The sequence below is a fragment of the Thunnus albacares genome, chromosome 18, assembly GCF_914725855.1.
Source record: "Thunnus albacares chromosome 18, fThuAlb1.1, whole genome shotgun sequence".
Taxonomy (NCBI): Eukaryota; Metazoa; Chordata; class Actinopteri; order Scombriformes; family Scombridae; genus Thunnus; species Thunnus albacares.
Genome location: NC_058123.1, coordinates 10,497,139 through 10,521,563, shown reverse-complemented (window position 1 = coordinate 10,521,563; position 24,425 = coordinate 10,497,139). Strand labels below are relative to the sequence as shown.

General features: G+C 39.9%; 1 protein-coding gene and 1 long non-coding RNA gene across 2 annotated transcripts in view; one reads left to right on the top strand and one right to left on the bottom strand.

The window, feature by feature from the left end:
- Positions 1-24,425, top strand: part of col27a1a (collagen, type XXVII, alpha 1a) — a 77,226-nt gene that overhangs the window by 48,108 nt on the left and 4,693 nt on the right. The window contains exons 15-50 of the mRNA XM_044334086.1: positions 1,419-1,472; positions 1,751-1,795; positions 2,882-2,935; positions 3,342-3,395; positions 4,083-4,136; positions 4,238-4,291; positions 4,410-4,463; positions 4,609-4,653; positions 6,615-6,668; positions 6,778-6,822; positions 6,930-6,983; positions 7,076-7,129; positions 8,493-8,546; positions 9,281-9,334; positions 15,711-15,764; positions 16,036-16,080; positions 16,617-16,661; positions 16,980-17,033; positions 18,631-18,684; positions 19,041-19,094; positions 19,284-19,337; positions 19,438-19,491; positions 19,605-19,712; positions 19,823-19,876; positions 19,962-20,069; positions 20,173-20,226; positions 20,340-20,393; positions 20,843-20,899; positions 21,003-21,056; positions 21,142-21,195; positions 21,323-21,376; positions 21,928-21,981; positions 22,275-22,382; positions 22,886-22,993; positions 23,217-23,324; positions 23,428-23,481. Coding sequence (XP_044190021.1) covers positions 1,419-1,472; positions 1,751-1,795; positions 2,882-2,935; positions 3,342-3,395; positions 4,083-4,136; positions 4,238-4,291; positions 4,410-4,463; positions 4,609-4,653; positions 6,615-6,668; positions 6,778-6,822; positions 6,930-6,983; positions 7,076-7,129; positions 8,493-8,546; positions 9,281-9,334; positions 15,711-15,764; positions 16,036-16,080; positions 16,617-16,661; positions 16,980-17,033; positions 18,631-18,684; positions 19,041-19,094; positions 19,284-19,337; positions 19,438-19,491; positions 19,605-19,712; positions 19,823-19,876; positions 19,962-20,069; positions 20,173-20,226; positions 20,340-20,393; positions 20,843-20,899; positions 21,003-21,056; positions 21,142-21,195; positions 21,323-21,376; positions 21,928-21,981; positions 22,275-22,382; positions 22,886-22,993; positions 23,217-23,324; positions 23,428-23,481 — 2,172 coding nt within the window. The remainder of the gene's footprint in view (positions 1-1,418; positions 1,473-1,750; positions 1,796-2,881; positions 2,936-3,341; positions 3,396-4,082; positions 4,137-4,237; positions 4,292-4,409; positions 4,464-4,608; positions 4,654-6,614; positions 6,669-6,777; positions 6,823-6,929; positions 6,984-7,075; positions 7,130-8,492; positions 8,547-9,280; positions 9,335-15,710; positions 15,765-16,035; positions 16,081-16,616; positions 16,662-16,979; positions 17,034-18,630; positions 18,685-19,040; positions 19,095-19,283; positions 19,338-19,437; positions 19,492-19,604; positions 19,713-19,822; positions 19,877-19,961; positions 20,070-20,172; positions 20,227-20,339; positions 20,394-20,842; positions 20,900-21,002; positions 21,057-21,141; positions 21,196-21,322; positions 21,377-21,927; positions 21,982-22,274; positions 22,383-22,885; positions 22,994-23,216; positions 23,325-23,427; positions 23,482-24,425) is intronic.
- LOC122968685 lies at positions 21,115-23,248 on the bottom strand. The gene is made up of 4 exons (XR_006398867.1): positions 23,174-23,248; positions 22,868-22,946; positions 22,227-22,290; positions 21,115-21,193 (listed from the first exon to the last, which is right to left on the bottom strand). It is a non-coding gene; the product is annotated as an uncharacterized LOC122968685 (long non-coding RNA).

Here is a 24,425-nt window from a genome sequence, read left to right as displayed (position 1 = left end):
ACAATATGAATGGGCACTGTACTGCTTGAGAAAGATTTAGCCACCGCAAATAATCCCTTATGTCTGTCAATACATAGTGATGGCAGATGACAAAGTGAGATGAGATGTGATGTTTGGTTTGTTGTTTCCTCTGAATATGAATTTTTAGGTTTTTAAAGTTTAATACTAGATTACAAAAACAGCAGTTGTTTTTCTGGGGACTTTTCCCAAAGCTTCTCTCCCTCTTTTAAAATTTTGCTATGTAGCTAAAAAAAAAAAAAAAAAAAAGAATACAGTTTCAAGTTCCACTAAATGTTTCACTACCAGCATTACATTTTTAGCATCCATAGATGTTGAATTGCTTGCTAGGTAAACGCCAGCTAAGCCCACACTTTAAGATCTAGTTGGTACAAATCACTTATGTTAACGTAACACTAAGCAATTGTTATTTTGCCCCCACTAATTTCATCAAAGTCACAAATAATGGTAAAGTGATTTAAGAATTTGACAAAAAGTGAGTTTAATCGCACTTACAACCAAATGCATAGCCACTGAAAGTACACAAACAGGACAATAGAGCAGTCAGTAACGTTACTGGGCAGTCAGTAGCTACTGGGCATTCCTGTTCTATGTAAACCAATGATCAACATGGGCGTGAACTCCTCATCAACATGAGTGTTATAGAACATACGTACACGCCAACATAAAAGCAAACTTTAAAAGCAAACTTACCCAACAACATTATTTCTCTCCGTTTCTGTCCTGTTGTAACTCTTGCTTTTCAAACTCAGCTCATTGATCTCAACTCTCATGCTGAACTGTGTGATAGATGTGTTGCACAGTGAAATTTTGAGAAGTGTTTGAAGTGTTTTTGAACTCAGGCCCAGGTGGACCTTTATTGAAGGAGGAAAGGATGACATCCTGTGACATCTGCTCACAAGAGTTTATAAACCATAATTGGACCAGGCCATTAATTAGAAGGCGAAATTGACACTTACACGTGCATATCTGTATTCTAAATATGTGCACATGTCCACTAAAAAGCTATTTGACTTGAGTGTCATGATTTGTATCTCATGTGCATGTTGCTGTTTTTCATCTGACCAAAACCATTTTTGGCTAGGGACACCATGCCACCATCCAAACAATGTTTGCAGGGATGATTTGTGCATAACTCTAACCAAGTGGTTTTTGTGCCTAAACCAAACCAGATCTTAACCAAAGTGTTGTCACACCATAAAAGATAATTATTTTCACTCTTAATGTGGTGCAAGTATGAAAGACAGCCACGTGTGCTCTTCACGCCTAGGCGAGGCAAAACATGACAGTGACACCAACGTGGACCTGCATCTGTTTTACACGCTTTGGCGTGATACCGCGTTGGCATGTGATGTCACTGAATATGAATCTTTCTTATTTGTCCCTTCTTCTGGCATTAGGGTGATATGGGACCTGTGGGAGAGATGGGCTTTCCAGGACCTAATGGACTGAAGGTAATCTCACACATAGATGGAAAGTGTTGCCTTTGCTGTCTAATCTTGCATTGTCTTATTTGGACTGCCTTTTAATTATATTATGTGTTATATAAAACAAGAGAGTAACCAATAAGCAGAGTTTGGAGGACATGCTGGTTAATACCATTCAAAAGGAGCCAAATATGTCATGCAGTCTCCTGCTTAAGACAATGTTCAGTATATTCCTATGAGGGTGAATGTTGGTGAGGTTTGGTTGTGGGGTCCCCTCCTAACCCATCTGTCGGTGTTTGTTCCAGGGGGTGCCCGGAAATCCAGGAGAACCAGGACTGAAAGGTGATAAGGTGATCTGAATATTCCTGTTATTGGCCTGTGTTTGAGCAGCATGTGATGGATATGTACTCCTTTGCATCCTAGTCATCTCTATCCAACCTTTAGATATAGAGCATGCTTCCACTAGGTTCCACCTTCAACCACACAGAAATTAAACTTCAGATGATTGTTGCTACTCATATCAAGCATGAGATTTGACAGGTTTCTTTATTTCCACCAATATGAGTCCCTCCTGTGTCATTTCTTTGAAATCCATAGATTGTATGATATGTTAAAAGAACCTACATCTGCCTCACTTTTCATTTTTAAGCAGTCAGTAGGGAGGCTGTCTGTTAAATAAACTTTAAAGTAATAGTTTGACATTTTGGGAAAAATTTCTATTGCTTTCTTATGGAGAGTTAGATAAGAAGATTGATACCACTCTCAGATAACAGAGTGGTATCAACCTTTTCATCTAACTCTTGGCAAGACAGCAAATAAGCTTACCTCCCAAAATGTTAAACTATTCCTTTAGATTAAAAAACTTTAAGCAAGAAACACTTATATATAAATGTTACAAAGTGTTACTATATAAAAGACAAAAACCTGTGAAGATGTTATTGGACTCATAGATTTAATCAGAGATTTAAACATTGAGCCAGAACATGCAAACAGTAAAATAAAAAAAATCAATAATCATGCCTGGATGAGATAAATGCATAAATGACCTTCTTCAGCTAAGAAAGATCTTAGTGACACAGACATTATGTACTGTAGGCTACTCACACCAGAGAGTATATAGTCTGTAATTAGTTATAAGTTGAACACTGGCTTATTCTATAAGATGTGAGTGCACAGTAAGGAGTAAAAGCCATCAGTGCCTTTAATAAGACAGATTGACACCACATGAAAAACTTGGCAAATGCAATGAACTAGATTCATTGTGTGTGAATGTTCATAATGTACAAGCTGGTAATTAGAATTGTCTGTTGAAAAAGCTGACTGTGATTGATGAATTAGAAAGTTACCTTTCCCCCTAATGTTCTTCATTTCTCTGTCTTCCTGTCCGTACCTCATCCATCTTCCTGCGTGTGTTCATCTCCTCCTCTCTTCGTCAGGGTGAAATTGGGATTCCCGGAGAGCAAGGGGAGATCGGGTACAAAGGAGACAAGGTAGATCACCACTGCAACACACATGTTCATATTAATTAATCCTTACACATCCTCTCATACATCCTTCTCTTCCCTCATCAGCCCCTGCCCTGCATACCCCATCCGACACACATATCCAGAGTTACACAGCCTTTGTTACAGACTGTGCCTTTGCAGAATGACTTAGCCAGATGTGTTCTGTCCAGCTAAGGGAAATTCTTATGTAAACTTTCCTCATTTGTCTTTGTGTGTAAGCAAAATCTAACCCTTTTAGCATAATAGAACAGAGTGGTCCCATGAGATAACAGGAATACTGAGCAGAGTCGTGCATGTCTAATGTCTGTTTCCGTAGAAAAGAAATTAGGGTTCTGCTTTTTTCTCTCCGACTGTCTGTCTTAGTTTTTATGGTTGTGTTTGTATTGGACAGGGCATCCAGGGGGCTCCAGGGTTACCAGGCATCCGTGGGAAACCAGGACCACAGGTTTGTCTATAATAACCTGGAATATATTAAAATGCTAAAATGTGGACATAATTATTTTCATTTAAAGGATTTGTTCAGCATTTTAGGAAATACGCTTATGAGTTACGCCACTGAGAGTTAGATAACAAGATCAATACCACTCTCAGCCAGTAGCCGGTTAGCTTCACTTAGCATAAAGACTGAAAACAGGAAAAAAGCAAGCCAGGTTCCATCCAAGGGTAAAAAAAAACTTCCTACCAGCACTTTATAATCCGTTTGTTTAATTCCGACTGTTTCCAGCCAGTGTAAACACAACTATTTGTGGTTTTACAGGAGGTTATGTGCAGGACTATTTCTTGGCAGGGTGCAGTGACTTCCTTGTTGTCATTGTGAGGTTGCTAGCCAACTCCAGGAAGTTTTTGCTCTATGTTTTTTGTACGAATTAAACTAACAAGGTATAACATGTTAGTTAGTGGGCTTTAGAGGTGCTAGTAGGTGGATTTTATTACCTTTTGGACAGAGCGAGGTTAACTTCATGTTTCAAGTCTTTATGCTAAGCTAAGCTAACCGGCTGCAAGCTGTAGCCATGTATTGAACCAACAGATTGTGGTATTGATCTTCTCATCTCACTCTATGCAACAAAGCTAATAAGCTCATTTCCCAAAATCTCCAACTATTCTTTTAATACTTTTTGCATGTTTGTTACAGGGCAAGCAAGGAGAGAGAGGCCCTGATGGTGCGCCTGGACCGCCAGGCCCTGAGGTCAGTATTTACACTTTCATTGCTGCATTGAATGTGTGAGTCTTTCTTTTAGAGAGACAAGACGAAACCAAATCTTGAAACCTTTTAATTGATCATGACAGGGTTTCCCCGGTGACATGGGACCACCAGGAGAGAACGGCCTTGAAGGACCAAAGGTGAGAACCGACAACATCAACTGACATTTGTTTCAAAACCAAAAACAGAATAATATATACGGATACCTGATTTATCTTTAAACATTAGCATTCATTTGACTGTTTTTTACCCATCCAGGGAAAGCCCGGTGCCAGAGGTTTACCAGGGCCACGTGGGGTGTCTGGCTTGGAGGTAAGACTACTGTCTACCCACATCAGAGCAACCCCAAAGCCCAAAAAGGCATTAAAAGTTTTATGGCACAAGGCCTCTCTTTGCTAAGGGCTGCTTTGTGTCCCCAAGCATGATTCATGGTAAGATCAATATCATCTGTTTCCAGGGAGACGAGGGCCCAATCGGACCACCAGGCCCAACAGGACTCGAGGTGAGTTATTAGTCAAACACCTAGTGTTGCTTTGCTGGTGGAAAGGAAGATTAGATAACAGGGATCACTATTAATTTTAATTTAGGCAGCACAGACCTTAACTCCTGCTTGTTCATACCACACCAGTGTAATGTTGGAAAAAACAACATTTATGTGTGTTTAGTCATAGAGAAACATGGATTTGTTTGTTTGTGTCTGTGTGTGCACTTATGTAAGTTTGCATGTTTGTTTAAACTGAATCCCGTGCTGGACAATCCAACCATCTATCATGTGCATGTTTGTGGTTTTATTCATCCTTTTTATATCTGTGGTAAACTCATCATCAAAGACAGACAATGAGAGGGATAGAAATATCACTGAGTATATGGAAAAACAACTGACTGCAGTAGGAAGCTTAATCCATTTGCAAACAAGTTCACTCCCTTGTTGTTAGCAGCACAATGAAATCCTTGCATGGTTTTAGTTGCCTGGTCTTCAGTGAAAGTCGACTGAAGTAACTCTAAAATAGGCATTGGATGGGTGATACTAGCCAATACATGGCTTAGTTTTTATCATGTGTAACTCTTACTCAGCAGCATGTACAGTACGCAATACAATTCAATTGTCTACTGTAGGTTCAATTATGCATCCCAAAGTTTTTTGTGCCACAGTGAGAGTTAATCTGAAATGTATCTGAGGTCATAAAGTAGGTTATTATTATGGATTTGTCTCAGTTTGCAGCAGAGAGAAGCTGTAGATATATAAATATGCAGTTTTATAGACGCTGTAGCATGTCTCTGGATGATTCACTATGTAGTACTGCATGCAATCCCTGTGCTTGGCCACCAGGGGGTGATAACTGCCATCACCATGTTTACAGGTGGTAAGATTTATAGTTGCCATAAAGTGCTAGAAGATGTTAATGGGCCACTGCAGACATAGAAGACTTGTTGACTTTGTTTCACAATTGCTTTATTGAATTACAAAGAAAAAGGACCATTGCAATTGTAGAAATGCTTTTGCTGGGAGTTTGACCATATCAACACTATTATCCCAGATGCTACCTGTTTTTCTTCATTGGCTTATCTTTTATTTCTTTCTGCTCCCAGTAATCCTGTCCTTTCTTTCACTCTGCCCCCCACCCCACACCCCCTTTTATCCTCCATCTGAGGGGAAGTGCTGTATGACTCCTTCAGGAGCTGTGAGTGATCTCTGGCCAGGTGCCACAGGTCCTCCTACTCCTCCACCTCATCCACCTCCTCAGCCAGCTGTCTTTTAGCTTTATCTCAGACATTCTTTTTTTAATCATATCCTTCACACTTACGCAGTTACTCCTGATCCGCCTCTCTTGGTGCAATTTCTGTTCTTTCTCTAAGTGTTTCTTTCTTTCTTCAATTAATGTGGTCAGACGCAAACATGAATGTAAAACAGGTGATAAGAGGTCACAAAGCCCAGACAACTTATATTACTTCTCATGTTACAACAAGAATCTGTTTTTACTGTGTGCTTCTGAGTGAAATAGAGTGTGAGTCTGCACTATCTTGTGAAAGCTGCCAAACATTTTGGAGTAAAACTTTGGAACTGATGAGTCATTTAATTAGCTCTGTCTTTAGGAGCTTGTCTTAGACATTTCTGACCTGGAGCTATTGCTGGTAAAAAAGCACTTAACCCCCATCTTAACCCCAGGAATTATTGTCTGTGCAAGACGAACATTACAATAATTTCTCTCACTTTCGCAGCCTGCCAAAATGTGCTATCTACGATACCTGTACACGTCATTGCATATTTCAGCGGCATGTGCAGCACAGTGAGATGCAACAGCTGCAGATGACTTCCCAGCACTCTCTTCAAACTGTCATCTCAAAGCATGCAGATCCTTTATATTCATCTAGATTTCGCGATGAATGTTAATGATATATATCTGAACTAAAGTGCATGTCCGTTATTCACTATTCATCATTCTGTGCTATGTCGTTTTTCAGGGTAGAATGGGCAGAAAAGGATTTCCTGGGAAGATTGGGTCAGAGGGAGTTAAGGTGAACAAAGACAATACTTAGATATGACTTTTTCTCCTTTTCTCAAAATGTAAAGAATATTGAATGTATCATTGTAAAAATGTGACTAGTAGCATATTTGTCTTTGCAGGGAGAGCCTGGTATCTCAGGAAAAGTTGGAATCATGGGAGAAAGAGTAAGAAACCACGACACTGCCAATTCTTGTATCGAGTAGTTGCAATTTTTCAGACCATTCATCCAAATATCTATCCATCCATCCAACACTGAGTCTCTGTGTTTCAGGGCTTGGTGGGTTTCATCGGACCTGTGGGAGAGGCAGGACTGGCAGGAGAGAAGGTGAAAATGATTGATTCTTTCTTTATAGATTAATCATGAGACGTTACAAGGTGACTTTGAAGACTGAACGTTGTCATTGTGTCATTTTTTAGGGGGATCGAGGGGAGATGGGCCTTCCTGGACCACCTGGAGAAAAGGGATCAACGGTAAGATACAAGAAAGAGTGAAGATACAGTAAATAGCAAAATTTGAGAATGCTAAAATATGTGCTTACACATGATTTTCTGGGCACAGCGGTTTGTCTTAAAGGAAATCCTAAAGAAAAGTCATCTTAAACTAAACTGTGTGTGTTATTCCCATGGGAATATACTCATGTCTGGTATTAGGTCAATACAGCAAGAATATGCTGAAGAGGAAAAGAGGCACATGACCCCAGGGATGACTTAGGACCAGTGATTTGGCACTTTGCAGGGAACCTTTAGTGTGTTTGATCTAATAACTGCACAAAGCCTTAACAATACAGTTTAAACAAAGGATGAAATAGTTCAAATTGATGACTTCAAGTGATTTACATCCCAGACAGCTTCACTCAAAGGAAAAAAGAAAGGAAGACAATGTTTCATTTTCAGACATCAATCCTTGTTTTGTCTTCATTCTGGAGGGCATCTGAGTGTCTCCAAAGGTCATGAATTTCATGGGTTTTACTCTATCCTTGTCACACACATACCTTGCTTTTTCAAACGGAGCAAGTGGCTTCTCTATCATGTAATGTCTGTATCTGATACTGACCGTCCAATATATATGACAGGCATCGAGTGGATGAGAATTTAGTCATCATTCTTGCTGAAACAGAGAGAAGTTTCCTGCTGGCTCACAGCCAGTTGGATTTCTCTGAGGACTTAACCACACACACACACACACTTACAGTATAAGGAAGTTCTCTGTTGGCCCGTTCTCTCAGCTGCAAAACAGAAACAGACCCTCTGAAAAAGACAGCATCATACAAAGTGAAGGGAGCTGACAAGTAGACATCTATAGCTACTAACAGGGAGCTCACACTGAAGGCATTTATGATTTATTCCTGCGGACGCACGCATGAGATTAGAGCTGCGTTCTGCACTATAGGTTTGCATATTGGACAGATTTTATTGCACTCAGCTGATCTGAGTGGTTTAACTTAAAATACTCCCCATTTTACAGTTATGCTTTTACAAATGGTCTGGCCAAAAAAATCAGGCCATATAAAGGAGAAAGAAAAGTAGCCAAAGGCAGTATGTTTTCAGATATAAAATCATCTCCTCAGGCTGTCTGTTTTTCTATTTTCCCCATTGTCTCATTGTTACAGCAGATGTCCTTCCAAGTGTTCAGAGCATTTCTGCAGATGCATGTTTGTGCTTATGTGTGTGAATGAAATCCATCACATCTATCCAAAGAATTTAGAGTGGGTTTGTGACTTTAATGTTGCTAAAATAAAGTCACATTTGAAAATGTATTTTACTCTGATGATGTCACATTAATGTGAGTTAGAGTATTAAAAGCACTTTATTTGTGTCTGTGCACATGTGATAGGGTCACCCAGGGACACCAGGTGAAACCGGGCCTTCAGGACCACCGGGAAGACCAGTGAGTCACCACTCTTTTACTCATCTCCCTTTTTTTTCTCTTAATCATTGTTGCAGATGATGTTGTATAATCGATGAGCTGTTCGGTTGACCACAGGTGCACCATCTAGGTTTAGTCACAGCCTTAAGTGACAACTGTGGCTCTGTTAGGGAAAACTGATGCCTGATAATAGCTAAAAGGCTACAAAAGAATAACTTTGTCTGTTTACAAAAGGTATCTTCTTGGTGGTTGTAGCCAGTATCCTCTCATAGCACATGACAGTAGAATGCAGTCTGCAGCAAAGGTTTCTTTGAGCATAATGAGAGCCGGCAGCCTCCTGCTGAACCTGCATTACCCTCCTGTCAGTCAAAAGCCAAACACCTATAACCAATTAGAAGTTGCCCCTGCCCCCCGCCCCCTGTCTCCCATTGCTGTGGCCTTGCCATGGCCAGGTTTGACAGAGTGCGGGCCCAGTGTCAGTTGAAGGTGGGGGCCACTGAGCCACCAAAACAAACATAAATACGGGGCTCTGGGGTGCAGCCGAACAGGATTCCAGAGCAGGCCCTTTAATTGGTGTGAGTGACAGATCTAACAACAAACCCCATAGTGTGTTCCCGAGGTCAGGCTGCCCCCCTCCAGGGTCAACAACCAGGGGGCTCTGTGGTCTGTCAGTGCAAACCTTTGTTTTATCTTTCCTTTCCTTTTTCCATTCCCTCTTTCTTTTCCTCTTATTCTCATTTTCTTTTGTTCACCAGGGCCCCCCTGGAACAACTGGGCCAGCCGGTACCAGAGGACCCAAAGGCTTGCGGGTAAGTTTAAAGTTTCACACCTGTTGTTTTTGCAGCTTAGGTGGTGACTGGTGTTTTACAATCAGTGTATCATCATAGTTCTGAGTTAGGAACAGCTAAGAAACATGGAAAAAGACTCATCACTTTGCCACTGCGGTCGTTGTTGAGCTGTTGGAACATAATAAATCGATAGGGAACTGCATCTGGACTGATGTCATGTGTGTTATATGGACATGTGTGCTTGCACAACACATTCTTGGGTTCAGAGTCAAAGAATGAGTCTTGTTCATCCTTTTCAGAAGTAAATGCTCATTATAACTGCTGGAAGAACTCCAGTGATATAAAACAAACAGCTCTTAAAAAAAAAAAAAAAAAACATATAAATGGAACAATGAGCTTTTTTCAGGGGGTTCAATAACTTTGGGTTAGCAGAGGAATCCAAACCCATAAGACATCACTCACAAAAACCACAATAGCAGCTTTGAGACCTTTTTAGAATCATGGAAATACAACTAAGTTTTATGTTTCTCCTTAATGCGCTTAACATCTGAAAAGACCATTAGATAAGAGTGAAATTTTACAAGATTTGGAATTCACTTTTTTTGTGGATGTTTTTCATAACAACATTTATCAGATCACTAAAGACCTGATTTAGATATTTAATGTCTGAAAGTCACAAGTGGATAGTTATTTCACATTAGCATTATGCTGAAAACACTACACACAATGTATCAATGTACTTTACATCACCGTATGTTGTTGGTTCAGTGCTAATATGATATCTCCATATCAAATAAATAATAAGCTCAATGTGACTTTGTTATGTATCAAAAACAGTACCCAGATCCTATAACCTTGATTGAGATTTACAACTGATAAATTGTTCCTTATACATTTTGAGATGTGTAACACGGGTGTAACTATTAACATTAATTATGGCCACGTCCCATTTAGGTGGCTCACTGGCAGCTCTAAAGTGGTAGGAGCAATCAGTGTTAGATTAGATGCACTTGCTAAAGTGGAAAAAGTCTGTCAGCCTAAAAGTAAAATAATTCGAGCACTCAACAAAAAGAAAATTAATATAGATACAGACGATGCCAGTAACCACCCTTGGATTTGTTAAACTAGATTTTTGCAGTCTTAATAAAAGTGAATGCACGTACAACTCCAGAGTATTTTGTGAGAAATGAAAACAAGGGGATTTGAACTGGAATTTCACCCGGCTAAATACCACTCACAGAAATTTTAGCTCAGATAATATTTGTGAAGGTGCTTGACCTCTCTTGGTAAGAGTAATGTTGATCATAAATTTTGGCCTCTGGAATGACAGCAAATAAATTATTGAATACACAGTTTGCATATGGACTCAAAGAGAATGGAGGGGCAATGACAATAATGGTTTTTGAGGATGATGATGATGGCAATGATGGCTGTGAACGATAAAACTGATGTTGTGATTTATTTTGCTTGACATTTTCAGACACATCTCAGCTTCTGCTGGTGATATAGTTCCCTCTGTCCTTGATTTGCTTTGCTCCTGAGGAATGCAGATTTTGTAACTGACCTTTTTCAAAGGTTTTTAAAGGATGCCTTTTATTGCTATGGTCCATGAACTCCACACTGAAAAGTGGAAATCGGGATAAAATATCATTGAGCTTCTTTGTCTAAGGCATCCATGGGAGATGGGCCTCGCTGTGGTTGGCCTGGACACGCTTTCATATCTCAAGCTGTGTTTTCAATTAATACTAATGTCAGCAGCTTCCACTGCCAGTAAATCTGCCTGATGCTTTATGACTTATGTTGAATAGTCCAAGCTCAGAGACCCGAGTGTAGCAAACTAGGAGACACAGAGGTGGTTTTCTCACAGACATACTGTAAGACACACAAATCCCCCCTGTTACCAAAATACACACAAGCTCTGTCTCAAAGATGCAGTGCAAGAACTTTTGGAATCAGAGTTCTTCACATGTCCTCATTCACCTAGACAAACAAAATTAACCTTTATTTAATGTGACAAGTAAACAAAAAATTAAGAGGTCCAAAACAATCAAAACAGTGTAAAGTCAAGGTTAAGACAGACAATTTGATTTGATTTGATTTGATTTCTCTTTTGATAAAGGAAAATGAAGGAGAACATTTGTCATTCATCAGGTGATATTAAATCATTTACGGTCCATCTAACCCACTTGCTCGGGATTTTCTACTTTTAATTGACCCTTTCAATCTTACCCAGTTAGTCAGGGGTCCTACTCACGTTCATGGTCATACTCTTGGCTTATTCTGACTTTTGGCATCAGTTAATCTGATCATTGGCCCATTATGTTTTCCACCTCTCTCCCCTCCCAGACTCCTAAACCCATTCCGCCAGGAAACTATTCCAGGTCTAGTACCCTTCTCACTGCCAGGCAGTTGTCAGATGCCTTCTGCTTTACTCTCATTAAAGCTCCCCCTGCTGGTATGGGCACAGAAGAACTGGTCACAGTATTCACTTGGTCTTGCACCAATACTCTCGACTCAATTGCCCTCTACAAAGTTAGAAAAGAAAAAATCAAAGCTCAGCCCTTGTTTAACTCCATAACTCATGCAGTTATGCAGGAATGCAAGAGAGTGGAGCGTAAATGGAAAAAAGATAAACTCCAAGTGTCTTACCAGCATGTGAGATACTGTCTGGCTAAAAACCAACAGTTTTTCAAAGCAGAGCCACATATTTTTCTGATATCATCTTCAAACATGCTCTTCGACCCAAATTTTTATTCAGTACAATAAATACAGTACTCAACACTGCAGTTACAAATTGTCATGAAGCAACACCAGATACCTGTGAATATTTCCTATGATTCTTTATTAGCAAAATTGACACTATACAATCTCAGGTCTCACTGCCCTCCTACCATCCATAAGAATTAAGCTCATGCTCCTCAGTTATCATCAACTTTGAACTTTCTCTCTCTCTTCTTTGACATATATTATCTCACATATGAACCCAAGTGCATGTCCCTTAGACGTCATTCCCTCACACCTGAGTGCTGGACACTGACTGTTTAGTCTAGTATTTTATCAGTAATTAACAGCTCTCTGTTAATTACTGGACAATGGCTATGTCCTACCTTGCTTTAAACATGCTGTCATTCACCCCCAAATCTGTCTATTCCTAATAATTACCGACCAATCCCAAAGCTCTCATTTTTATCCAAAATATTTGAAAAAATACTTGTCTCTCAAATCATCTCCTTCTTGGACAAATTCAGCATACTGGACAAATTTCAGTCAGGTTTTAGGATGCTTCATAGCACAGAGTCAACTCTCCTGGGGGTGACAAATGAATGTTCTTGTCTTTCGATTCAGGAAATTCACTATTTTAATTCTTTTGGATCTCTCAGCTTCCTTCGACACAGTTGATCACTCCATCCTCTTGGAACACCTTAAGCATGTTGTTGGCATTCAGAGACAGGCCCTTCAGTGGTTTGCCTCCTACCTCCAGGACTGAACAGCCTCTGTTACAATTGATAATGTATCCTCCTCCTCTGCACCCATGTCCTGTGGAGTACCACAAGGCTCCATATTAGGCCCTATTTTATTTTCCCTATATATGCTTCCTTTGGGGTTTATTTTCAGAAAATATTATATCTTCTACCATATTTATGCCAAAGACACCCAGCTGTTCCTCCTGCTGAAACCTTGTGATCCGTGCAGTGTTAACTCCCTTTTAAATTGCAACGAGGAGGTGAAATGCTGTATGGTAAAAAGTTTCCCTCAGCTAAACCAGAATAAAACTGAGGTCCTAATCTTTGGCTCTGCAGACAATTCTGCAACCACAATCAACACCCTCAGGCCTCTGTCATTGAATTTTAAGTCCCACGCAAGAAATTGTGGTGTTATCTTTGATTTTGTTTTAAAATTTGATAAACAAATCAACTCACTTGTCAGCACAGTCTTCTTCCATCTTAGATCACTTGCAAAGTTAAAATCATTCCTGTCCATTAAGGATTTTGAGACTATAGTTCATGCTTTTATTTCCTCTCACCTCGACTACTGCAATTCTCTCTAAGTAGGAAACAGTCAGTCAGCCCTATCTCTCCTACAGCTGGTTCAAAATGCAGCAGCAAGACTCTGGTTTCAAGTAGAAGGACCATACCTCCACTGTATTGGCCTCTCTTCATTGGTTACCAGTGAATTACAGAATTGATTTTGAGATTCTTTTATGTATTTTTTAAAGCACTGCATGAACTGGCACCAGGTTACATCTCTGAACTGCTCATCCCCTATTCAACCTCCAGGCCCCTCAGATCTGCTAACCAATCACTGCTCTCCATTCCACACACCTAGTTAAAAACCAAAGGCGATGGAGCATTTACAGTTGTTGGCCCTAAATTGTGAAAGTTTGCCACTAACAATTAGATCTTCCCCCTCCACTGGTATCTTTAAAACCCATCTAAAGACCCATCTCTTTGCTTTAGCCTCATAATTGTCATCATGAAGACATGCCTGGCCGCTCTGTGGCTTTTATTTCTTTGTATTTTATTTGTTATTTGTGCCATGCTGTTTGTGTTGTCATTTTATTGAGATATTCTACACTTTTATTAATGTACTTATATCCACTTAATTATGTATGTGTTTTTATTTTGATCCTTCCTGTGTTTATATTTGATCATTCTTGTGTTTTTGTTTGATTATAATCATCAATCAAATAATCCCATAATTCAATCTCTCTGTAAAGCACTTTGGTCAACCTTTGTTGTTAAATGTGCTCTATAAACACATTGACTTGACTTGACTACATTGCCTTGGCCTGCCCGAATAACACATCTTAGTGTAAAAAGAGACTGTATACAACTAAAAACTTTCACACATCCTTTTAGATGTAAGCTACTTGGCTTGAGGCACAGGGCTTTAATGTTGACAACATAAGATCTGGCCTGACCCTCAGAAACATGGCACTGGAATGTTTTCTATCATGGGAATATTGTGGAATAAACAACCAGAGATAAGACTACATGTTGGCATCAAACCAGTATGGAAGCTAGTCCCGCTTTTGCCTCTCTGTAAGTCTGTCTCTCCCAAGTTGAAGATTAAGTTCAAACATGCTTTATTTGCATGTATAAAGCCTATGTGAACCCATGGACTCAAACTTGTGGATGTCAGCCATGAGGAATCACCAGTCCAACTTTATATCTAATAAATTCTCATGACGTCTGACCTACAAATCCTCACTTAATGTTTCCCATATTGAAGAGCATATTAATGTCAACATCCCCCCCTCTCGGCAGTCGGTGGTTATCATTAAGCTAGTTTAAATAGATGTTTCTGACTGTTTTGAGCTCCTGGTGTTCCTTTTCTCCCTTTGTTTGAAAGGGGTCAGACACTTATGTTACACAGTAATGTAACTCAGTGTAATTAATTAACTTTCAAGCATAATATTTGAGTGTTTTCCATAGCCCGATGCAGTGAAATATTGTCCCTACACACAGGCTAATCAGGCTATGTAAACGCAAGCAGTGGGTAGCAGGTACCCCAGACAGGAATGTTAATGAGCGCTGCTCATCCAGCTCTATGTATAATAGGCTTATAGCACTTCAGCTAGCGGCGTTCTCCACGTGCCAAACTCCCACTGTGCCCGATCATCAACCACTCACACAACAAGGCTGCCTGTGTGGCTGTGTCATGTTATATCTGCTTATTATTAATGATCTTTTTTTAAAAAATCACAGTTTACCACTTGTTATTCATAATCGCAGACTGCCACGATTTGTCCTGTAGAGTGACAGTGATAATCAGCCATTTAGGATCTTCACAGTGTCAGTGTGCCAGCATCTTTTAAAGTTCAGATGAGAAACTTGTCTGGGTGCAGGTGCAGAGCAGATGGACTGCATTGGTCCACTGCCTGGCTCCCATTTATTATCACTGCTCACTGGACTAGCAGGCCTTTAAGCACTCTAGATTGATTATGTTTGACAGTTGCACCCATGTAATCTAAACAGTCAGACTGTTCTGACAGTGTGTGTGTTTAAGAGTGAACAGTATGTATCTGTGTGTGTGCCCAGACTTTGTGTCCCGACTCTAGGTTTATAATAATTCAACAGCAATAACTTGCTAGTTATGAGTGATATGTGGGACACTCTATGGAGAGGCCAGTAGCTACTTCTACGGTGTCGCACCACCGTATGCACACATGCTCACATTCATTTTTACACACACAGTTATACATAAATTACTTCCTTATTTACTCTGAAAAGTATCGCTTGCGGATACAGGAACCCTCACATTGCCTCTGACATGGGGGTACTATTGGTGTCACACTATACAAAGATTGTTTATTTACAGTATGTTGTGGCTGTCTGACTGTGTAACAGTGACCTCTGTTGGTGGAGTGACAGTTGTCTTCTGTCTTCTGTTTCAGGGAGCGATAGGACCTGATGGTCCAACAGGAGAGATGGGGATAGAGGGCAAGATGGTAAGGATGCTGACGGGGCCATTTGATATAAAATATAAAAACACAAGCAACATTCATGATATCCAACTATGTATTCACAAGAGTAATGACCATAAATGGCATATAATAGCATAATAATATTTTCTCCAATAGGAAAATGGATCTTATGCACCAAAAATAGCAAGCAGCATTTCTTCTGTATCAGTTTCCATCCGCTCACGAGGCAGGAAACGTACAGTAAACTGACACATCTCAACACATGGCTATCTCTCATACTTTGCTCTCTCCACAGGGTCTTGATGGTCCTCCAGGAAAAATAGGTTTCCCTGGACCACAGGTAATGCATTGGGGTACTTTTCTACTTTTCCATTCCTCCCCTCTCATATATTCTTGGTGCTGATGTTCCTCTGGAGAGGGTTAGCCATCAGCATGATTTAAAGGACCTACAGTACATGATACCAATAGTGTGTAGGCGCACAGTCAGAAACAACACATCACTTTGGGGGAGATAACTGTCTTTGGGAGGTTTCTACAGAATGTGGGCCAGATTTACATGCATGACAGATGAGAAAAATTTTTTTTGTATGGTTCATTGGTCAGATTTGAGAATGTTACTCAGCCTGCAATTAAACTAATATGTCTATCACTGAAAAATATAATAGTCTTTATTTAGAAAAGGTTTGTAAATAAAAGTATCTTGCCATTGGTCAGTGAAAGTCAAGGTGAAGTCAGTAATTATGGACCCACTGTATGTGTTCATTTACATTCCTTGTTAGTACTCAAAGTTTTGTGAGCATCACAGATCCCGTGCTGATGAACCATGATCTAATTTATCCTGTCTTATGTATTCTTCTTTTCTTTGTGTCCCTGCAGGGGAAGATCGGAGAGTCAGGGGAAACTGGGCCTAAAGGTTTTCCTGTGAGTCCTTAGAAGCACAGATGGACCCCAAAACAACAGCTTGTGTATTCTGCATAGTACACTGTATACAGACAGTATACAATAGTGATTGTTTATTTTTTGTGGATTAAGAATATTGGAATCAACTAAATGCCTAACATGGCTTCTAAAATGTCAAAAATTGGTGAAAGCGAAACATTTTTGTTATTTTAGAATTGCTCAGTGAATCATAATTTAGCTATATATAGCTAATATTACCTACTGTTGGTTCTGTTGCTGATGTTTGGTGTATGGGGGCATGTACATGTATTCTGAGTTCACCGACCTATCTGTCTCCAGGGTATCCAAGGGCCCTCAGGACCTCCAGGGGACAAGGGAATAGCGGGCGAGCCGGTATGACCCTCCATCCAACTCTCATCCTTTCATATCTTCCTCTCCTGTTTCCTCATCTTCCCTGCATCTCCTTCTATCTCTCTCCTTTCATCTTCTCTGTTGAGGCCCCAAACTTTTGCAATACTCTGACTCAAACTCATCAAACATTTCCTCTCCCTTTTTCATAACGATGCTTACTAGTTATATTAGATTTCCTTTGGCTACAAACAGCAGCCTGGTTCACTCTACCCAGCTCCAAAATATGATAGCCAAGAGGTAGTTTATAAGACATATTTCAGTGCTTATTAAAATATATATTTGGCTGTATTAAATGTTTCCTGCAGAGTAGCCAGAGAATTGTCTCATCCTTTACACATCTGTCCTTTAGTGACAGAAGAGTGAAAAGCAAGCTGCAGCTGTTGGCATGCTGTGTGACTGACCGAACAGATTGATTTTTGAAAAGAAACAACTAAGTGCTACATTTCTGAACTCAGATGTGGGAAAATAGATGTGATTATTGCCATAACTGATCAAATCATGTTACTGTAAAAGCTTTGCTATCCTACTTGTGGTTTTATTTTATGAGCAATAAGAGAGGAAGTGCAGAAAAAGAGGGATAAAAAACAATTGTTAGTTTGCATGCACACTGAATTTACCTCAGTAATATTAGAGACAGGCACCCTTGCCCTCTTTTCATTATTTCCATTTGTATGAATGAATCACAGGCTGACATTCTCCTGTTTCCTATTACATAAAACATGGATCTGTGGCCATTACTACACCAGGAGAACACTGAGGCAACTGAATGTACTTCATACAGATATTATTTATACTATGTTTTACAGTATTTCTGATATATACGAGAGTGAATTAGAGAAAGTAAATGAGAGGCAATACTGGAATGTGATGAAATTACAGATTTGTTTTGGTTTGTGGCACTGTAATTAGCATTTTAATTATAACAATCAAACCATCATGTAATACAGGTCAGTTTTAGTGCATTTATAACAGTTGGTTAACAACTGCTCAGTATTTGAACAGGCTATTGTGGTAACCCGGAAACTAAGATTTAATTACAAAGGATAGACAAAGTGTAGTTTTACAGCAGCCATCAGTAAATATGAATCACCCCTTATATTTATGTATACTGTATATTTATATATTGTTCATTTTCCCCTCCTAATCATTCTCCATTGTTTCATCTCTTGAGCTGCACATCTGCTTTCACTGGTAGACAATTCAGTTCTAAACCCTGCTGTTAAATTTTTTGGGCAGCAATATGAATAAAAGACCACACAGGTGACTTCAGTTATACCATTACTATTATTTGGACTGGATGCAAGTCAACTGGGGAGCAACCATTGTTAATATGAGCTGATATTAAGAAATTATCATGGCAACGTCTCAGTTTTTGACAGTTAGTCGTTACTTTCAGAGTCAAACTATGTACCTGTGGTTTACTGATTTATCTGCCGTTGGCTCATCCACATTCAACATAAGCCAGAAATTTCCTATTTTTTGTATTTGATTAATGATATCTGAAGTTAATTAGCATGAAACACCTCTGGTTAAGTTTTTAGTCTGGTTATTAGTCAAGTATTTGTGTTGTCTCCTATAGGGACCACCTGGGCCACCTGGGACTTTGGGACTGTTGGGAGAGATTGGTCAAAAGGTGAAAGATTCTGCAAACACACACATACACACACACACTCACACTGACATATGCACACACACATATTCCACATGGATAAGGTCACACATCCGCACGCACACAAAGGGCATTGTGAATGATAAAATATGTAACATCTGTTGTTTACTCTACCCCAGTGAATCAATAATGCTATCTGATTGAGGTAATCTGCCCAATTAAATGAATCTCAATTACAAAGAAGTCTCTCTCTCATGACAATACGTAATGGAACTCACTCCTGATGTATTGTTCATATCTAATGCCAAAGAGTCATTAACCCTTAAGTTTTGTCTAAAATTATTCAACATTTTTTTCTCCATCCTCTTTGTACTTATAAGGGTCCCCCAGGTAAGCTGGGTGAACCAGGACTGCCAGGCGAGCCAGGGGAGAAGGTGAGACAATATGCAATATTTATGCGGATATCCTTTCTCACATTCCAAGATATTAGTTTACGTCAAAGATTGTAATGAACTGTGGCTTGCCTAATATGATGAAAGTTTGATTGGTGCTTTGAGAGAAAAGAAAGACAGGAACTGTATTATCTCTACTCTGATGCTCATATGTGTGTCTGTTTGTATCAGGGAGCCATTGGACCTGTTGGGAACATCGGAGAGCAGGGACTAATAGGGCAGCGGGTATGTTTATCAGCATTAAACTACATTATATTTTGCATTCCTAACAGGTGTAGTTGTCCATTTCATTCACTGATATGTATGTGTAAATGTGTCTATTCAGGGAGAGCCAGGCCTAGAGGGAGAGGCTGGTCCGGCTGGTCCTGATGGAACCAAGGTGAGGTGTTTTCCCACACAGTAATAGGTATGACTAATAAGTTTAACCTGCTTTTTAGCTGTTTTAGGCACAGAATATTAAATAGAGTCATGTTTTTATGTGTACATGCTCAGGGTGAAAAGGGCGACATGGGTCAGGAGGGCGACAATGGAGAAAAAGGTGAAATGGGGCTAAAGGGAAAAGAGGGCCCACTTGGAAACCCTGGACTCAATGGCGTCAGAGTAAGTAGCTTTCTGGGCAAATTCATACATTCACATTTTTTGAACAGTGACTTTTACTGACCCTCAAACCCCACCTTACGTTTTTTCTTCATTTTGTTTTCTCTCTTTAGGGTCCAGAAGGGAAACCTGGCAAAATTGGGGAAAGAGGCAAACTAGGGCAGAAGGTATTATCTGTGACACCCGTTTAATCCCTCAGAAACCCAAAGTATTCTCATGCTGTTCTGTAACCTATCCTGTGTGTATGTTTAGGGTGCCAAAGGTCACCAAGGTCACCTTGGGGAAACTGGGCCAGTGGGGAAGACAGGACCACTAGGTTTTGTTGGGCAGAAGGGGTCCAGAGGAACCATTGGACACGTGGTAAAGTAGATCAGTAATGAACAATGTAGATATTAATCATTCAAGTTTAAATGCCATCTAATGTCATGGAGAGTGTGACTGGAGAACTCTTCTATCTCTTTAGGGAGCTCCTGGTCGGATGGGTCAACAGGGGGAACCTGGCATTGCAGGTTATGAGGTACGGTTGCATTATTATAAGTGTCTGGATGTGGATGGGCATGAGACATTTAAAAAAGGCTGTTCTGGTTAATTACATTCGGTGTAGTCACTTCACAGTTTCTGTCTTTGCAGGGCCATCAGGGACCACAAGGCCCCATGGGGTCTCCAGGACCAAAAGGTGAAAAGGTACACCTCGTTCACTTTACGTGGAACACTGGTCTCTTGTCATTCTTCTTTATCTTAAGTCCTCAGTCTGTTCCCAGCATATCCCAACACCAAAACAAGTACCATACCTTCATACTGTTTACTATTGGCTGCAGTTCACCTAAAAACGACACCCCGATGTCTTTCATTTGTAAGCAGCTTGTACTGATCAACCTTATTTCATCAAAAACACCACATCGTAAATACATCATGGACTTTATTTTACTTGCAAGAAGAGGATAGGACCTATCTGTTAGATTTGTGCTGTACCACATCATAATAAGCCATGTGACTACAGAGCATACACAAAGTTAACCTTCCAACATACGTAACATTTTAGTGGATAAGCTGGATACCATATACTGAAACATCAGGAATGTGTGTGTTATGAAAAATATCTAAATTTTCCCTTTTCTGGTCTTCATGTGCAGGGCGAGCAGGGGGATGACGGCAAGGTAGAGGGTCCTCCTGGTCCTCCAGGTGACATAGTAAGTCACACCTGACTTACTTTTCTCCTTCCTCCCACTGCATGTCTGCTATAATGTTGCAGAAATCATCTGCATTTTACTCAAATATTTCTTGATTTATCAGGGTCCTCCAGGTGACAGAGGAGAGAGAGGGGAATCAGGAGACCCAGGGTACAAAGTAAGTACCATCACTAAGATGATTTTACCCACAGTATATGAAGTATTTGGGCTTATTAGGTTAATATTCTGTTATTCTGTCTCAGGGTCAAGTTGGTTTTGATGGAGAGAGAGGCAGACCTGGTGCTCCTGGGCAACCTGTGAGTGTCAAAACAGACTTGTTATTTCCTTACACAGCTCTGTCATTAGGGTCTACATAAACAACCAGCAGGCATGCTCACACAGGTTGTCTTTATATGCTTTCATTAACATAACTGGCAATTTCAGGGACAGCCTGGACCTCGCGGGCAACAAGGACCCAAAGGGGCCAAAGGAGATCAAGTAAGGATGTCAAAACAAAAACATTTGTGTGTTTGCTGTGTGTGGTAGAGGGTGATTGTATGTCTGTGTGATATTAATAATATATTAAACCCTCAACTTTTCCAATTGTTCAACCTTTCATGAGGAGGGTTTTATTGACATTTATCAGTAAGGTTACAACAACATCAGCAGGTCTCTGGCAAAGTGAAGAAGTTAGCTAATATAGCAAAGATCCAACAGAAACATCTAGTCAAGAGGTCGTTAATCAATCTAAAAGTACTGTAATAATACAGTACAAATGCCATGCTGATCACTTGTATGTAATATTTCCACCTTTCGTAGCATGTAAGTGAAATTTCCTGCAATTACATTTTGTAAGTTTATTTTTGCAAACTGCTGTAAGCAATTAAAACAAAATAAATAATACGATGGAAAAAATCAATTTCAGCACCTGGTAAAGTGTTACTGGAGGACATTATCAGTGACAAATAATCACCAACAGATGTGGGACTGTAGTAATCTATAATAATCTTACATATTGCATCTTTAAAATTCTTTTTCTCTCTTTTAAGGGTCAAAAAGGCAAAAAGGGTCATGCAGGACAAAAAGGAACCAGAGGACTAGAGGTAAGTCTGCGATTCTCCATACATCCATACTTTTTCAGTGACTTTCAGTATTCATAGTCATTACAAAAGACAGATGTTGTGTGTACTTCCAACTATGCCTTTAAAAGTTTGTTCTCATGGCTAGAACACTTGGAAATGAGGCATAAACAAAAGTCATAAATACAGTAGATTAACCAAGACAGAGAAATACTGATTGTGCAAACATACTGAAGTGAAGACAGATGAAAAAGAAGACAGTAACGCACACTGTCATGCTCAGCCTACATTCCTTATAAGTCCTCTCTTCTCCTCAGGGGGCAGGAGGTCTTCCTGGTTCCAAAGGTGTGGTGGGTCGAGAGGGGCGGGAGGGCATGCCCGGGGTGGATGGAGTCCCAGGGAAAGATGGCAGTAAAGGCATGCCGGTAAGACAACTTTTCCACCAATCCTATATATCCTATTTCAACAACATCACACAACAAACTGATGAATTTGCTATGGTTAGGTACTTACCTGTAGTGGTGCAAAAGAAATACCTGGTTTGTCTTGGTGGTAGCACCACTTTAAATGGTTTATCCACTTGGAACCATAAATGTAATCAGCAAATTTTATGGCCCTCTATTAAATAATGAAATATCTTGTGTCAAAAGTTGTCATTTTGACCTGAGAGTTGTGCTGGGAACAAAGCAAAGCGTGCTCAAAATGAAAAGGTTTCATCCTCAGGAGAGCATGAATACATGAAGTAAATGTCATGGCAACCTGCTCTGAAGTTGTTGAGATATCATGTGCTGGACCCCAGTGATGAGCGGAGAGATGAGCAGACCAATATCACCATTTTAAGGCCCCACTACTAGCGGGATGAAAAAATGTATGTTAAGATTGTGTGAAGGATGATTCTTCTTCATCTTACTTCTCAATATGTATCTAGGGAGAGCATGGTGATGATGGGGAGGCTGGTCTTCCTGGCAAATCTGGCTCACGTGGTAAAACTGGTGTTCCAGGACTCCCAGGAGATCAAGGGGTCATTGGACCAAAGGTAAGAGGGAAAAATAGTATGCTTTATTGTACATTTTATTGTGCATAAATAGTGGCATGCTAGTGTTTGAGCAAGATATAATTTTAGATTAAATGCTCTGCCATGAAAAGGATATATTGGTATGACAGATTTAATTATCACATGACTGAGAGAAGAATGATCTATCTGCACATACAGTACCTGATCTTCACACAGTCATTTGATCATGTATTCATCCATCCAGGGTGAGCAGGGTCTCCGAGGCCAGACCGGACCTCCAGGGAAAAGAGGCTTTAGAGGTGGAATGGGACTTCCAGGGCTACAGGGAGACAAAGGACCTAAAGGACAACCTGTGAGTAGAATATGTAATAAAGGCAATAACTTACTGATAAAACATCGAAAGATATGATTTCATGACATTATGTACTGTATGTCCTCACTAAATTCTTGTGCAGGGTGATACAGGGGAGCAAGGTTTTCCAGGAATTCTGGGAGTTTTTGGACCAAAGGTATGTTCAGTACCACATTTAGCACCACATCTGCCTGTGCTCACCATGAGAATATCGAAATAAGTTCAGACAAGGTAGCCAAACAAAGCTGTTTAAATATGGCCCACTCCCTGTAAATCACAAATAATCACAAACACATTGTGATGATAAGAATGATTTCATACATGTGTAAACAGTTGCATGCACCAACACATACAACAATAAAAACTATTTAGCTGTCACTTTGTGGGATAACCAAACAGTAAACAAGCCACAGAAATCTCATTGTTGTATCTTTAGACAGATTTTTCAGATTAAGCCCTTTTTGGAATAACAGTTGTTTAATTCCTGAACAGTTTGCTTTACCGCTCTCCTTTAGTAATTAAAATGTGTCTGTTCAGGAAGTGGATTAGTCTCTAAGTAGTGAACTTCTACTACAGCTTTGGGATTCAGGAGTAGTCTGGAAGTTGCAACACCCGGTGCTGGCTAAACTGAGCTTCTCATGGTGACATGATTACAAGTATGCATGCTCATGTGTGCGTATTTTTTTGTGTGAAGGTCTGTTTTACTATTACTTTACTATGTATCACTTTTCCTACTTACATCAAAGAAACTAATGCCAGCTCATCTCTATTTATTCAGTGAGAAAACTGACAGTTGACTCTTTGAGAGGGCTGCAGCTTATTGTCCTCAAGTCTTCCAGAATAAAAGACTCTCTGCCATTAATAGATCCCATTTACAAGCAGCACACTTTGAAGTAACCCCACAAAACTTCTCCTCACTTCCTCTCTATGACCTGTATGTGTTGCTCCCCTCTGGAACAGTCCCACAATCACCACTTAAAAAAAAAAAAAAAAGCTTGACACATGACACATGCATCCATCCTGTACCTAAGTGTGAAGCAGAGTTTCCATCATTTACCAAAAACACATTCCATCTGTATCTGGTTGTTTAGCAATAAAGAT